Below are 14,886 nucleotides of genomic sequence, written 5' to 3' on the forward strand. Positions count from 1 at the left end.
AAGTTATTCTCGGATGGTGCCCCCGATGTCTCCTGGGTAATGTAGTGTAAATGCGGTTTTCTTCAACGCTTTGCGCCTCCTAAAGCACTACACATACCGTGAGTGCCACTTAAGAGGCGGGAACCTTCGCATGTATCTGTGGACATTCTTTGAGTCAGTGGAGGACTCCTGTTAACTTTGCTGGGTATGACTGAGAAAATGTGAGTATTGAACACACCAAGTAAGAAATTTTTAACATGAAAACTTGATTTCTATGACGAATAAGAGTTTTAATATGTTGCTGTCAGTGGTTGGATTTGACCTTTTAATTACACAATATCAAAACTCTGATAATGATCATTTTATTAAACGTACATTTTGTGTTTTATAACATTCCTGTCATCGTATTGTTGAGTTTCTCACACTGAACTGAGCAACCTAGCTAGAGATGCACGCACACAAAGTGCTCATTACAATAGTTAGTAGATCACATATGTGCACTTTACATATTTAAATCTTAACATTTAAATTTCACTCTAATCCAACGTTACCATGGAAAAAAATCAAGTAAGTGAAGTAAAGATAATCTGGAGCTGTTGTGAAAACGCGATAAATAAAGATGTATTGTATTGTACATTCGCCCAGGCACTTACGGAGGCGAGGGGGACCGTACAAGACAGAGCCGGCTACAGACCTGAGCCGCTGGAGGCTTTCCAATGTCGAGGGCAGGCAGACCTGGTCATACATAGAGGATGGGGGCTCCCCAAAAAGGGAACAGACCATACTGGAGGCCCATTCTTTAGGCTTAGACACGGTAGGTGCCAGGGGGTCATATTGTGTGCTTCTCCTAAAATAATGCTTAAAAATAAAGAACACTCCGGAGCACCCCCTGCAAAGTTGAGAGAATGGCTTCTTTTTCAACAATGAGACATCCTTCTGGTTTTCATGTTGGTAACATCATGGTCAAAAACTCATTAATTTTTGTAATTGCAATCAACTACAAATGCTGAACAAAAAGCCAATAGTGTTAATAATGACACGAATATTTGTTATTATTATTATAATTCAACCTCGTTCAAAATGACTCTGTAGCGCCCCCGCCTGGAAAGTTAGGAAAATAAATTGCTTCGCCTATATTTGGTAGATGTCGATCATAACGAGAAGCACAAAAAAGTCTCAAGAACAGCGAGTTTCCCATTTTGCTCTGAACAAACAAGGAAAACGTACCAAATGAGCCCAATCGATCTGTCTGACACACCTTAGGGGGAATCAGACTTTCATTTTGTCCCCACAGACTAAGTTTGTGCGCGACTCGCCGGCCTCCCACACGGCCACGGATGCTGCCGTAAAAGGAATGAACTTTTACAGTCACCTCCAAGCCGAGGACGGCCACTGGGCGGGGGACTACGGAGGCCCTCTCTTCCTGCTACCCGGTACGATGACACGCCTGAAGACGAGGGACTCGAGCCACGTTTGGCCATTAAAACTAAACAAGGTTTCGAAACGTGGTGGTGGTAGGCCTACTGATTACTTGCCACATCGCTAAGATCCATCTGGAGCAGGCCTGGAAGAAAGAGATGGTGCGATACCTGCGCTCTGTTCAGCTGCCCGATGGAGGCTGGGGCCTGTAAGGGTACCTCGGCTTTTTTTGCGCTTTCCGCGCGGCGATCGGCGTGCGAAGGAGAACTTATTTGTATGCGTGATTTGTCATCAGACACGTGGAAGACAAGTCGACGGTGTTCGGCACGGCTCTGAGTTACACCTCGCTAAGGATTCTGGGCGTCGATCCGGATGATCCCGACATGGTTCGAGCGAGGAATAACCTGCACGGCAAAGGTTCTTTCTATGAAAGTCTTCGTGCTACTAAACATTCCTGTTGATATCGCCGGAACAATTGATGCATCAAAATATACATACGATTTAGTCCAAAAATGTCAAGAGGGTCAATTTGACCCCGTAACATAAGAGTAGGGTCAAGTGTATATTTTTCATATTTTCCTGTGCCAGTAACGGAAGGGATGAATGGTCAACGTTTTCCGCAGGCGGCGCGGTGGGCATCCCATCCTGGGGAAAATTCTGGTTGGCTATTTTAAACGTCTACAACTGGGAAGGAATGAACACGCTTCTACCAGAGATGTGGTAAGATCCAAATGCCGCACCCCCCCCCCCCCAAAAAAAATAAAAATTCCCCACTTTCATTTTGATTTTTATGATTATTATCCGGGCGGCCCGGTAATCCAGTGGTTAGCACGTGGGCTTCACAGTGCAGAGGTACCGGGTTCGATTCCAGCTCCGGCCTCCCTGTGTGGAGTTTGCATGTTCTCCCCGGGCCTGCGTGGGTTTTCTCCGGGTGCTCCGGTTTCCTACCACGTTCCAAAAACATGCGTGGCAGGCTGATTGAACACTCTAGATTGTCCCTCGGTGTGAGTGTGAGTGCGGATGGTTGTTCGTTTCTGTGTGCCCTGCGATTGGCTGGCAACCGATTCAGGGTGTCCCCCGCCTACTGCCGGAAGACAGCTGGGATAGGCCCCAGCACCCCCCGCGACCCTAGTGAGGATCAAGCGGCTCGGAAGATGAATGAATGAATGAATGATTATTATCCCCCCCCTCCCTGCATTTCTGACACGTCTGGATAATGAAACAAATCAAAATGGGCCCAAACCGTGTGTCCTTTCCAACAAATCTGTTAACAGAACTACTGAGATGCACAAAAAGGGTCGTTTTTTGTTTTTGTTTTGTTTTTTTCACAATCCGCTTGGCCGACTGATTAGACAAAACACCTTGAAAAAAAATGAGATCATAGCACCCCATTGGAAAATTGGGACTCTTTGCTTTTCATATTGGTTGCACCAAGGTCCACATTTTTTTCAAGCGCTATATCCTACTTGAAACTGTATTTACGGGCTCCCCAACAACTCACTCAGTCGCATCCTCTGAAAAGTTTTGGGGAGAATTGGATGCACCAAAAGTTTTGAATTGAACAGAAAATAGCTTGTATCGTGTAAAAAAAATGACAATATTTTTTTCCGGGTCCGCAACGCGACCCCGACGACCTTATTCTGGCATGTTAATGCGTTTTCATCCCGTCCGACGTTTGTGTTTCCATTCGGCGACAGGTTGTTCCCCAGCTGGCTGCCGGCCCACCCGTCGACGCTGTGGTGCCACTGCCGCCAGGTGTACCTCCCCATGAGCTTCTGTTACGCCGTGCGACTCGTCGCCGAGGAGGACGTCCTGGTCCTGGCCCTCAGACAGGTGCCGCGAGCTATTTTTGCCACAAGGAGGTGGTGTAACGTTACTCCTTCAAGACGTAGACCTGGTCCAACCTCAGATCCTTGACTTGTTTTGGTTGTGTTTTTTGTTTGCTGTGGAATAACAGTACCTTACTTCAGACCAAATACCAAATGAACGAATCGTCTTTTCAGGGGTGTCAATACGCAATAGAAAACTCACGCTAACGGGGCCCCCTGTGGGAAGAAAAAAAAATTCCACTCTTGCCGAAAACACACCCATTTTTGTTTAGCGGGACTCAAACTACGGCACGTTGGCCGACTGGTGAGCGAGTCAACCTCACATGGAAGAGGTCGTGGGTTCGATTCCCGCTCCGGCCTTCCTGTGGGGAGTTTGTCTGTTCACCGTTGGCTGGCAACCAGTACATCGTATCATGTGGATTCCTTGCAGCTTTCCTTTTTTCCCCCCCCCCACCTAGGAGCTTTACGTCCAAGACTACGCCACCATCGACTGGCCAGCTCAGAGGAGCAACGTGGCCGCGTGTGACATGTACACTCCCCACAGCACGCTGCTTTCTGTATTCTATAGTAAGTTACGTCACCAAGTTAAGTCACCCCCGCCCCCTCCTGCTTGGTTTTATGACTCACCGCCGCGGCTCCTTGCCCCTCTCCGCAGCCGTGCTCAACGTGTACGAGGCCCACCACAGCGCCACGCTGAGAGCAATGGCCGTCAAAGAACTGTACGAGCACATCCAGGCTGACGACCGCTTCACCAAATGCATCAGCATCGGCCCGGTAGTGGACACGTTCTGCTTGTGTTGGTCTCACAGAAAAAAAAAATCTTTAATTTTTAATCAAGAATTTAAGTTTCACAGAGGAAAAAAATAAACACAAATTGGGGAATTTGTGACGAGCTCGGCCAAAGCAAAGTGGCGTAATGGCGACGCACGGCCTCTGCGTTGCAGATCTCCAAGACGATCAACATGCTAGTCCGCTGGTACGTGGACGGACCCTCGTCGGAAGCCTTCCGGGAGCACGTGTCCAGGATCCCCGACTATCTCTGGTCAGTCTGCGGGGGGGTGGGGGGGGTGTCATTGGTTTGTTTTACCTTTACAGCCCCAGAAGTGTTTTTCTTGTAGATATTTAATGATGACTTGACTTCAGCATGAGCATACGTCAGTGATGGCGTGCAAACACGTTGCGACGAATAAGCCAATTGGGCTTCCGTTGTCGCCGTATGGTGAAACAAAAGTCCCCCCCCCAAACTGTTGTGATTTCTTCATGTTTTTGGAAATAATTGGATCCGACTGGCGGCTCGGTAGTCCAGTGGTTAGCACGTGGGCTTCACAGTGCAGAGGTACCGGGTTCGATTCCAGCTCCGGCCTCCCTGTGTGGAGTTTGCATGTTCTACCCGGGCCTGCGTGGGTTTTCTCCGGGTGCTCCGATTTCCTCCCACATTCCAAAAATATGCATGGCAGGCTGATTGAACACTCTAAATTGTCCCTAGGTGTGAGTGTGAGTGCGAATGGTTGTTCGTTTCTGTGTGCCCTGCGATTGGCTGGCAACCAATTCAGGGTGTCCCCCCGCCTACTGCCCGAAGACGGCTGGGATAGGCTCCAGCACCCCCCGCGACCCTAGTGAGGATCAAGCGGCTCGGAAGATGAATGAATGAATGAATGAATGAATGAATGAATGAATGAATGAATGAATGAATGGATCCGACTGAACTGAGTCATTTCTGCATTTCAGGCTGGGACTCGACGGTATGAAAATGCAGGTGAGCCATTTTCCTTCGTGCCTACCCTACAGTACACTCACAGCTCGCGTCACTGAGAAGATGACGACTTAGCCGAGAGCCGAGACCAACAAAAAAAAAAAAAAAGCAGGAAACGCGTCGCATTGACTTGACTGCAATCCCGAGCCAAATGTTTTTGTGTCCTTTTGTGCAGGGCACCAATGGGTCTCAGCTTTGGGATACTTGCTTTGCCGTTCAGGCTTTCCTTGAGGTAATTTTTCACAGAGGCTTTTTCTTTTGGTTTTGTTTTTTTGCCTGTCGTCATAAAGCCAAAGACAAGACTTACATGTCAGGAAGTTGGAGAACGGGTTTCCTCAGTGCCAGGCGGCGTCAAGCACCTTGAATAAGAATTTTGTCATCTCCGTTTGTTTGTTTGATGCGCTACATCTCCATGGTGACTTTATCACGTTATTACCAACACTGGACTCTTATTTTTATTCTTTCGTCATATTTGCACATTAGTCCAACGGATGTCTTCACATTTGGATTTTCGTCTTTTTTTTTTATATGCGGCCTTCATTCTCAAGATTTGACAGCTCTTTTCTCATTTGTCATTTAAAAAAAAAAAATTTTGTCTCTCAAGAAATGATATATTTACCACGTCTGAATATTTTGATTTGGTTTTCATAAAATCACCTCACAGTTTTTGGAATACACTCAAACCTCGGTTTTCAACCATAATCCGTTCGAGAAGGCTGTTCGAAAGCCAAAACCATGTTTCCCATTATAATCAATGTAAAACATTTTAATCCGTTCCAAGTCTAGAAAACAACTTTTTAAAAAGCATTTTTTTTCAACTATTTTACACCATAAACTGTATACACATGCTTTAAGAGAGAGCAGGTCATATGTCAAATACCGTTGGTAAAATTGGTTGAATTTCTCAAATGGGGTCTTTCAGGCCGGAGCCCAAGACAACCCCGCGCTAGCCGAGTGCCTTGGACGCGCCCACCGGTTTCTGACGCTCACACAGGTGAGAACATTTGAATATGGGTCGGGAACGAAAGGACGTCAGAGAAAAATCCCCGTCAATGTGAAAATGGATTTTTGTTGTTGTTTTCTGTACCCCCGTTTTGCCTCCATGGAACTCGTCCCCCCCCCCCCCCCCTCCGCCAGATCCCGGAGAATCCTCCCGATTACCAAAAGTACTACCGGCAAATGAACAAGGTACACCTTCGTATCGCCCCGACAATCCTTTGGACTTGAAAACGGGAGCGTTTTGTAATGCCCATGACCCTGCGCAGGGGGGCTTCCCCTTCAGCACCCGCGACTGCGGCTGGATCGTCGCCGACTGCACCGCCGAGGGCCTCAAGTCGCTGATGCTGCTGCGTGAGCTGTGCCCCTCCGTCGGCGAGCCCGTGGGGCCGCAGCGCTTGTACGACGCCGTCAACGTGGTCGGTCCATGGCGTTCGGCATCACGAATTCTCCCTCGCCTGCGCTCGGTCAATGTGAACGCGCTTCCCATCTTTTTTTTCCGTAGTTACTGAGCATGAGAAACTCAGACGGCGGGTTTGCCACGTATGAAACAAAGAGAGGGGGGAGACTTCTTGAGCTGCTCAACCCATCGGAGGTGTTTGGTGAGTCTCTTGCCACAGACGCTAATCCCGCCGTTCCGACATAAATTCGAACCTCAGACGTGTTTACGCGCGCCTCTCTGCGTTCCCCAATTATTTCTCAAGCGGTGGGAATACACGTAACCAAAAACAAGTTTCAGAAAACGAGAAGCCGAATCGAAAGGTGCCCGTTTGTCTTGCGACATTTTTGGCATCTGACTCACTCCTTCCAACGTGACCACAAAAGGACGAGCGGCTTGTTTCGTCTTCAAAAGAAGATGCGGCGAGTCTTGTGAAAATAAAAAGCTCAACTTTTTTCCACAAACAGGTGACATCATGATCGATTACACGTATGTGGAGTGTACGTCGGCAGTGATGCAGGCGCTGGGCCATTTCCGCAAGATCCATCCTGAACACCGCGCTGAGGAAATTAGGTACGCCCAAAAAAGTACTCCAACCTGCCCGCTGGCTAATTAAACGCGCCCGGGTCATATTGACCCGGGAACAAACATGTTGTATCCGAGCAACAGAACATTACCGGATGGGTGTAACTAACACGACCACAAGGCGCCTCGTAATGGGTCACTTCAATTTGTGTTTGCGATTGTGAGTTCATAATGAGGTGAGATTTTGCATGTTTTGTTTCGGACACTTTTGGAAGATTCCGGTAAGATTTCGATCTCAATCAATATTTAGCACTTGACCTATCGCAGTTCATAGCGCAGGGAGGATAAAAGCCACGTTTTGAATCGCGCGTTGATAACATTAGCACGCCAGGCACATTTCACACTAGAAAAGTACTTTTTAAAAAATATGTTAAATGTGGCAATTTGTCAACTTTCCGGAAAATCAAGGTTGAACCAAGGTGCGAATGATGCGCGTCGCTGTATCTGTGCCCCAGGAACACTCTAAGAGACGGCCTCGATTACTGTCGGAGGGTGCAGAGGCCCGACGGATCCTGGGAAGGGTGAGTTTAGCTTTTCCTCGGCGAGATTATGCTCTGCGCTAACATGTCTCGTACTCAGGTCCTGGGGAGTGTGTTTCACCTACGGGACGTGGTTCGGCCTGGAAGCCTTCGCCTGTATGGGACACGGCTATCAGAGGTGCGAGGAAGTCGCGAGCACTATGCGCTAAGTCCAAAAAAGTACATCACACACCGATGATATGGGTGTTCTCCTTTCACTAGCAACGCTTGCGCGGAGGTGCGCAACGCCTGCCGCTTCCTGTTGGATCGGCAGATGCCCGACGGCGGCTGGGGGGAGGACTTTGAGTCGTGCGAGCAACGGCGCTACGTTCAGAGCAGCTCGCCGCAGATCCACAACACCTGCTGGGCTCTGTTAGGGCTCATGGCGGTCAGGTGAGGAAACACCGGATGGCTCGCAGTACTTAAAAATAACACACACACACAAACAGAATTAGCGAGCTAGCTCGCTAATTCTGTTTAGCTTTCATGGGTTTAGCTCGCTAATTCTGTTTAGCTTTCATGGGTTTAGCTCGCTAGCTAGCTAGCTAATTCTGTTTAGCTTTCATGGGTTTAGCTAGCTAGCTCGCTAGCTAATTCTGTTTAGCTTTCATGGGTTTAGCTCGCTAGCTAGCTAATTCTGTTTAGCTTTCATGGGTTTAGCTCGCTAGCTAGCTAATTCTGTTTAGCTTTCATGGGTTTAGCTAGCTAGCGGTTTAGCTAGCCAGAAACCCTCAAGCCTATTATACTGCAGGTAAAATCAAGCCATGAAAAAAAAACATTTTTTTCTTCATATTTTTAATGGATGCAAATAGATTTTGAAAAGTCAAGTCAAGTCAAGTCAACAGTATTTATAGAGCACTTTCAAACAGCCATCGCTGCATACAAAGTGCTGTACATGGAGCGATTTAACATATACAATAAACAGTAAGACGAATCAGTAATAAGTAATAAGTAATAAGGCGGTAGAAAGCACCAAGCAGTAAAAACAATAGCAAATCTAAGTCATGCTGAGTCAAACGCCAAAGAATACAAGTGAGTTTTGAGGAGGGATTTAAAGATGGGCAGCGAGGAGGCTTGCCGAATGTTCAGTGGGAGGTCATTCCAGAGAGATGGACCAGCAACAGAAAAGGCTCGATCCCCTCTGAGCCTCAGTTTAGTTCTTGGTACGTCTAGCAAAGACTGGTCCACAGACCTGAGGCGCCGGGCAGGGGTGTAGGGGCGTATGAGCTCAGAGAGGTAAGGTGGCGCGAGATTATTCAGAGATTTGAAAACAAAGAGGAGGATCTTAAAAATAATTCTAAAATGAATGGGGAGCCAGTGAAGGGATGCCAAAGTAGGAGTTATATGCTCCCTCTTACGAGTACCAGATAGTGAAAGGTACCTTTTTACCGGCTGAAAGTGAGCCATAACCCACGCGAACACGAACCTACCTGTTTTAATAAGGCTGCTCGGTTGGTGACCAAAATTCCGCAGAAAGAAAACACCTCTTGACAGTTTTTATAATGCGGTTGTGAAGCATATATCCGCTCGATGACAACGGAACGACCCGTGCTTATGTTAACCTTCGAATGAGTTGATGGCGATGTGTGTGTGTGTGTCGGAAGGCACCCTGACCAGCGGGCCATCGAGAGAGGGGTCAAGCTGCTGATAGACAAACAGCTGCCCAACGGAGACTGGCCCCAGGTGAGCCTTTTTCCCCCACCTCCCATACTCGCGCTGACCACCGAGATCCGCCAACTAGTCACCCAACGTCAAGTTCGACCCTTACGAATACGAAGAACGCGATTGACTTTGCGTTGTCTCCCCCCCCCCCCCCCCCCCTGCTCAGGAGAACATTTCCGGCGTGTTCAACAAGAGCTGCGCCATTAGCTACACTTCCTATAGGAACGTCTTCCCCATTTGGACCCTGGGCCGCTTTGCTTCACTGTACCCCCGCAGTTCTCTAACAGGAAAGCTCAAACTGTGAACACCCGGAGCATGGGGAGGGGGGGGGGGGCGACCTGGTCCATTTCAACCATGAATTCCAAGACTGTGTGTAAGTGCCCCCACGGGATAGTCCGCAGTGGCTTCATATTCATCCGTGCTGATTAAAGGAGCCCCAGCATGGAACATTAACTTTTTAATTGCTTGTTTACAAGTGGTAACGTGTGAAATTACACAACCGAGTCAATCTTTTTACAAGACGCTCTTCTTGGAGTTCTGTCGAATCGGGATGTCACAATTTTGTTCATGTCGGCCATATCCTCACCACACTACTGTCTGCGCTACAGACGCAGATGCGTGACGCTAATTGGCAGGTGGAAGGAAGTGCTGCACATTGCTCTGAATCACTTTTTGTTTTTCTTCCTGGAGTGCTTTTGCTAATTGTTAATCAATTTGAGAGGCATCTTTGTCATTTTGAGGAGTGTTTTTGTGTTTTTTTTTTTTTCCCTTCCTTCCCCCTGGATCATGTCGAGGTGTGGTTTCCAATCGTCTAACGCATTCTTCGGTCATGAGCCTTTATTCTTCAGGACAATTGTTTGTTTTACAATTGTCATTGACATACCTGAAGTTTCCCATGGAACCAACACGAGGAGTGCCTCGCAATGTGCCGGCGACAGCGAGCAGATCTTTCACGAGGATAGCGAGCCAGCGCTCAAGAGGCTGGTTTATCCTGTTCTGACTTTTTCCAAGAAATGACCCTTTCACTTTCCTGTTAGTCATTTGCGTTCATATTCATGGGTCCTTTTGACCCGGGGCCCGTTGACCTAGAACCGTCGGAATGGAAAACGATCCCAATAAATGTTGTTTATATCTCATTGTTATTTATTTCAACACAGATCTGAGCGGAGCTACTTTCAAGATGATTTTAACTTGAATTGTTCAGCGACTAAGTTCAAACATTCACTTCGACTTGCATTATAATGGATAGGTTTGTCCAAAGATATTTCTCAAAATGACCTGGACATCGAGTAGCTATTCCTCTTTTACTAGTTTCTTGTCATACAGTGCGCCTGGAAAGCACAGTTATCCACCGATATGTAACGTGGGAAAAGTGAAGCAGCCGCACCTGCCTGCAGTCCAGACACGTTTTCAATGGAACACAGGTCTGGACTGCAGGCAGGCCAGTCTAGTAGCCACACTCTCGGGGCAACTTGACTAAAAAAATACATCTGTTATTTTATTTTATCAGAGTGAGTACTTTTCTATCTGGGATGAAAATGTGAGAGAGAGAGAGAGAGAGAGAGAGAGAGCTCCGGCAGCTCCTACAGCGGCAGCCAACTTGACATCTTCAATGTCCACAACTTGTTGAAACGGCCGGTGCCACAGTGACTGTGCTGATGGAATGGTTTGTCTGATTTTCTTTTGTGTGCAAAAGAGTCGCGTCGCGCCACATCCAATATTTGCATACGGTTGCAATCCAAAACGATCACATGACCAGCATCCGAAGGTGTGTCGGCATTTTTGGGACTGTGACGGAACGTCTGGTGTTGCCAACGCCTTATTCAATTTACCCGCAGCAACAAATAAGCGAGTTGCCGTAAAAGCGCAGTCAGTCCAAAGGTGAGCAAGTGTGGATCAAAGCTCCAGCAAAAGGTAACAACAATTCAGCAGCTTATCTCACTCACTTCAGGTCTAATCTTGAAAACATCAATTGTGATTTGTTTTGTTGTTTTCATTTCAGGGTGTCGAGCTGAGATTTGTTTTCATCCAGGTATTTGTCTTTCATCAAGACTTCCTTCATTTTTCACACAATGCGACCTCGCCCCTTTTTTCCCCCCGCCAAGGCAAATCCTGGCAATGATCAAACTTCGATCGCATTGGCAACACCACCCCCACCCACTCAAAAAAAAAAATCTTGACAATGTACTCAATCTGTCTTGCATATGTACTTCAGATTTGGTCAGTTTGCTTAGTTCGAGTTTGTCAAAGCATTCGATGCCTGGATTGAATTCTTGATTTTGAACGTTCGAACGCAATATTCCAAAAGACAGAAGAATTCAATTCAGCTCACGAGAGGCCGTCTCTCTTTTTGTCCTACTCAAGGCAGAAAGCCATCCTGCAAAGATGCCCCTCAGATATCCTGTCTACCGACCCTACGTTTGTCAGCCGGCGTATCAGCCGGCGTATCGCCCCGTCGTGACTTGCGCTCCGCGGGTGTACTGTCCTCCGGCTCCAGTTTACGGACCCTACGGAGGAAGGCCCGTCGTCGGTGGATTTCGGCCCGGCTACGGCTACAACTACAGCTACGGCTACGGGTATAGACCTGGTCCTTGCATCAGGCGTTGACTCAGTTTTGGTCAGCGGTTTTCGTCAGTTTGATGTATCGGCCTTGAATTCAATAAATGACACGTGTGGTGCCTGCCTGTTGTCATTTGGTGTCCAAAGTCATGGTTGCAAAGCTCTCCTGTTTTCTGAGTTTCCAACGAACAGCACTCGTGTTGCTATCGCAGACTTGTATACAAATGGAGTAACAATCCTCGCTGCTGAAACCCCGGGGGCGGCCATCTTACGTTGCCACCGTTACCGACAACTTCTGTTGGGTATCGCCTGAAAACACTGTGGTGGGTGTTTTTTTTGTTTGTTTTTGTGGCAGTATTTGTCGATGGTGTAATTAGAGCCTCTCAAAGAAGGAACTTCACTGTGTGCATCCACTATTCAGAGTGTATGATCTCGTTATAGTGAAATGTGACTTACAGAGATTAGCTTGACATGCTTTCCTGATGGCCTTTCATTTTTTTGGTGTGCTCTATAAATACTGTTGACTTGACTTGACTAAAAAATACAATATACAATATAACTATACTATATAATATAATATTGACTTCATTACATCATAGGCGTCAAAGTCAGGTCCTGGAGGGCCGCTGCCCTGCATGTTTCCCCACGGCTCCCTGTTGCGACACACCTGATTCAAACGAACAGGTTCAATGTCAGGCTTGCGCAGAGCTTGCTGATGATCTGATCATTTGAATCAGGTGTGTTGCAACAGGGAGACGTGGGAAAACATGCAGAGCAGTTGCCGTCGAGGACCTGAGTTTGACATCCTTGCCCGAGGGAAAGAAAGTAACATGAAAAGGCCTTCCATGGGTGCTTAGCGAGAGGCAACGTAAGATGGCCGCCGGGGGCGCATTCTCTGTGGGCCCTGATGGAGGCAGGTACGTGCTTTTCCAAATCAAGACCATCCATCCGTTATCTGAAGCACTCTTTCTTCACGAGGGTCGCGGGCGTACTGAAGCCTATCCCGGCCGTCTTTAGGCAGTAGGCGGGCTACACCTTGACACGGTTGCCGGCCAATCGCAGGGCGCACATAGACAAACAAACAACTGCACTCACAATCACACCCAGGGACAATTTCGAATGTTCCATTGACCTGCAACGCCTGTTTTTGGAATGTGGGAAGAAAGCGCAATACCCGGGAAAAAGCCACAGGGGCACGAGGAGAACATGCAAACGCCACATGGGACGGGTGGAGCCGGAATCGAACCCTGAGGCTGTGCACTTTTACCACAGGTGGACAACGACGCGCCACAAATAATTTTCCAAATGCGCTTTTTGTATACTGCCCAATATATTTGTACTCCAAACTGTACTCCTTCTCCTTTGTGTTATTGTTACTGTTGAACATGCTTCACATGCGCTGTTCCAAACAGCGTTGGCGTCTCTTCAGGGCTGCATGCACATTGTCCAAATAGTTCAGATTCATTGGCCTGTAAATCGAGAAAACGCGTTTGTCCTCTTTATAATGCAGATTATAGATTAGAGTCCCTCCAACACCTACATTGATCTGCTGTAGGCGTGTCACGATTTAAATAGACTCTGCGTGGACCGGCGGCAAGTAGATTCCGCCCAGATTTTGAATCGCACGGTAAGTGGCTGGATTTCTTTGATTTGAGACTGCATACGTGTTGTCTTTCACGCAGTGACCGTTGCATTTTTCAAAATAATTTCAGCCAACGATGCATCACAACAAGCGCGGTGAGCAATCCGTCATCACTTCTTCTTCCACAGCCCTTCACCTTCAACAGAAGTTGTTTCCTTTATTTCCAGGAGGAAACTGCGGTGGTGGAGGTGGTAAGCCCAAAGGTCACCGGCACGGTCGCCGTCACGGATGCGCACACGGACCGGATTGTAAAAAGTGTCGCCGGCGCCGGCACAAGTTGGGGCACAAGCATCGCAAGTGTCACAAGAAAGGAAAAGAGTGTCACGGGGTGAGATTCACCGAGGACAAACTCACTTTACTTTTGCAGTTTTCTTCATTTATCAGGAGCAGCAGTGATGGCCCTGGGTCACATTGACCCGGAATGTCTTTGATTATCCAAAAGTGCCAGAAAAGTTGATTTAGATTCCAAAATTACAAGGCTGAAACGAGAATAGTTATGTCTTTTCTTTTTTTTATTTTTAGTATACCATAAATAATAAATAAGAAGGTTGATTTAAGAAAACGTGTACAGTATTCAATATTAATGTTTTCAACATACAAAAATAGTCATATTCTTAATATATGTTTTAAATGACTATTTTTTAAGAAAGATGTATCGGTATATTTTCTTAGTTTGAATTGATATTTCCATTTTATATATATATATATATATATATATATATACCGATTTTTTAAAAAAGTATACCTATATATATATATATATAGGTATACTTTTTTTATACCTATATATAAAAGCTCACATCCGGCAGTACCTTAATATATATATAAAAAAGTATACCTATATATATATATATAGGTATACTTTTTTTAAAAATCGGTTATCAAGATTGTAGTTAAAAATGTTACTTTTTTTTTTTTAATTGTGATATTCTGAGAGGAATCATTTATTTCCAGGAAAGTTGCCTACATTTTAAATTGAAGCTGTAATATCATGACAATAAAGTCCAATATTCTCCTGAAAAACGTCAAATTGCAAAAGAAAAAAAAAAGTTGAATCCTTTTTTGAATAAAGTCAAAATCACTAAAAAGTTTTAGAAGTTCAAGAATATTTCCGGGGTTTTTTTTCCCAAATAAAACATGTATGGATCACGGAGGGACTGACCCGCCATATAACAGGCTTGTGCACTTGAGGACTAAACCGTTTTGTCATTTCCGTCTGCCTAAAAATGGACCCATTTTTCTGTGTTTGGTTCACGCCCGCCGCTGTTTGCAGTGGTCCAGCAGCTCCTGCAGCAGCAGCAGCAGCAGCAGCAGCGACTGCGACTAGAAGATGACGACGGCCATACCCGGCGGGAACATCAAGCATCAGCTTTGCACAACTTCTTTGGATGGAGTGCGCATGAAGATGCAATAAAATGGATTTAACGACAACACATTTTTTGTTTGGTTGTTCTTTTTGTAGTTTTTTTTTTATATATAAATGACCACATTATTCAAGGGCAGGG

General features: G+C 46.5%; 1 protein-coding gene across 2 annotated transcripts; it reads left to right on the forward strand.

Moving 5' to 3' along the window:
* The first annotated feature begins 41 nt into the window (after nt 1-41).
* lss (lanosterol synthase (2,3-oxidosqualene-lanosterol cyclase)) lies at nt 42-11,855 on the forward strand. Of its 2 annotated transcripts, XM_052081929.1 has the most exons (24): nt 54-200; nt 625-793; nt 1,274-1,412; nt 1,498-1,606; nt 1,694-1,815; nt 2,022-2,118; nt 3,096-3,231; nt 3,686-3,794; nt 3,883-4,001; nt 4,172-4,269; nt 4,956-4,983; nt 5,156-5,212; nt 5,903-5,974; nt 6,118-6,168; nt 6,246-6,395; nt 6,482-6,578; nt 6,883-6,988; nt 7,456-7,521; nt 7,580-7,657; nt 7,741-7,911; nt 9,123-9,201; nt 9,347-11,094; nt 11,183-11,212; nt 11,545-11,855. In XM_052081929.1, the coding sequence occupies exons 1-22, from the start codon at nt 187-189 to the stop codon at nt 9,482-9,484; spliced, it is 2,205 nt and encodes a 734-aa protein (XP_051937889.1). In that variant the 5' UTR covers nt 54-186; the 3' UTR covers nt 9,485-11,094; nt 11,183-11,212; nt 11,545-11,855. The 2 variants fall into 2 exon arrangements, with proteins under 2 accessions (XP_051937890.1, XP_051937889.1); XM_052081930.1 differs by lacking the exon at nt 9,123-9,201 and having other exon boundaries at nt 42-200.
* Nucleotides 11,856-14,886: the final 3,031 nt, after the last annotated feature.

Source organism: Hippocampus zosterae, chromosome 12 (genome assembly GCF_025434085.1).
Source record: "Hippocampus zosterae strain Florida chromosome 12, ASM2543408v3, whole genome shotgun sequence".
Classification (NCBI taxonomy): domain Eukaryota; kingdom Metazoa; phylum Chordata; class Actinopteri; order Syngnathiformes; family Syngnathidae; genus Hippocampus; species Hippocampus zosterae.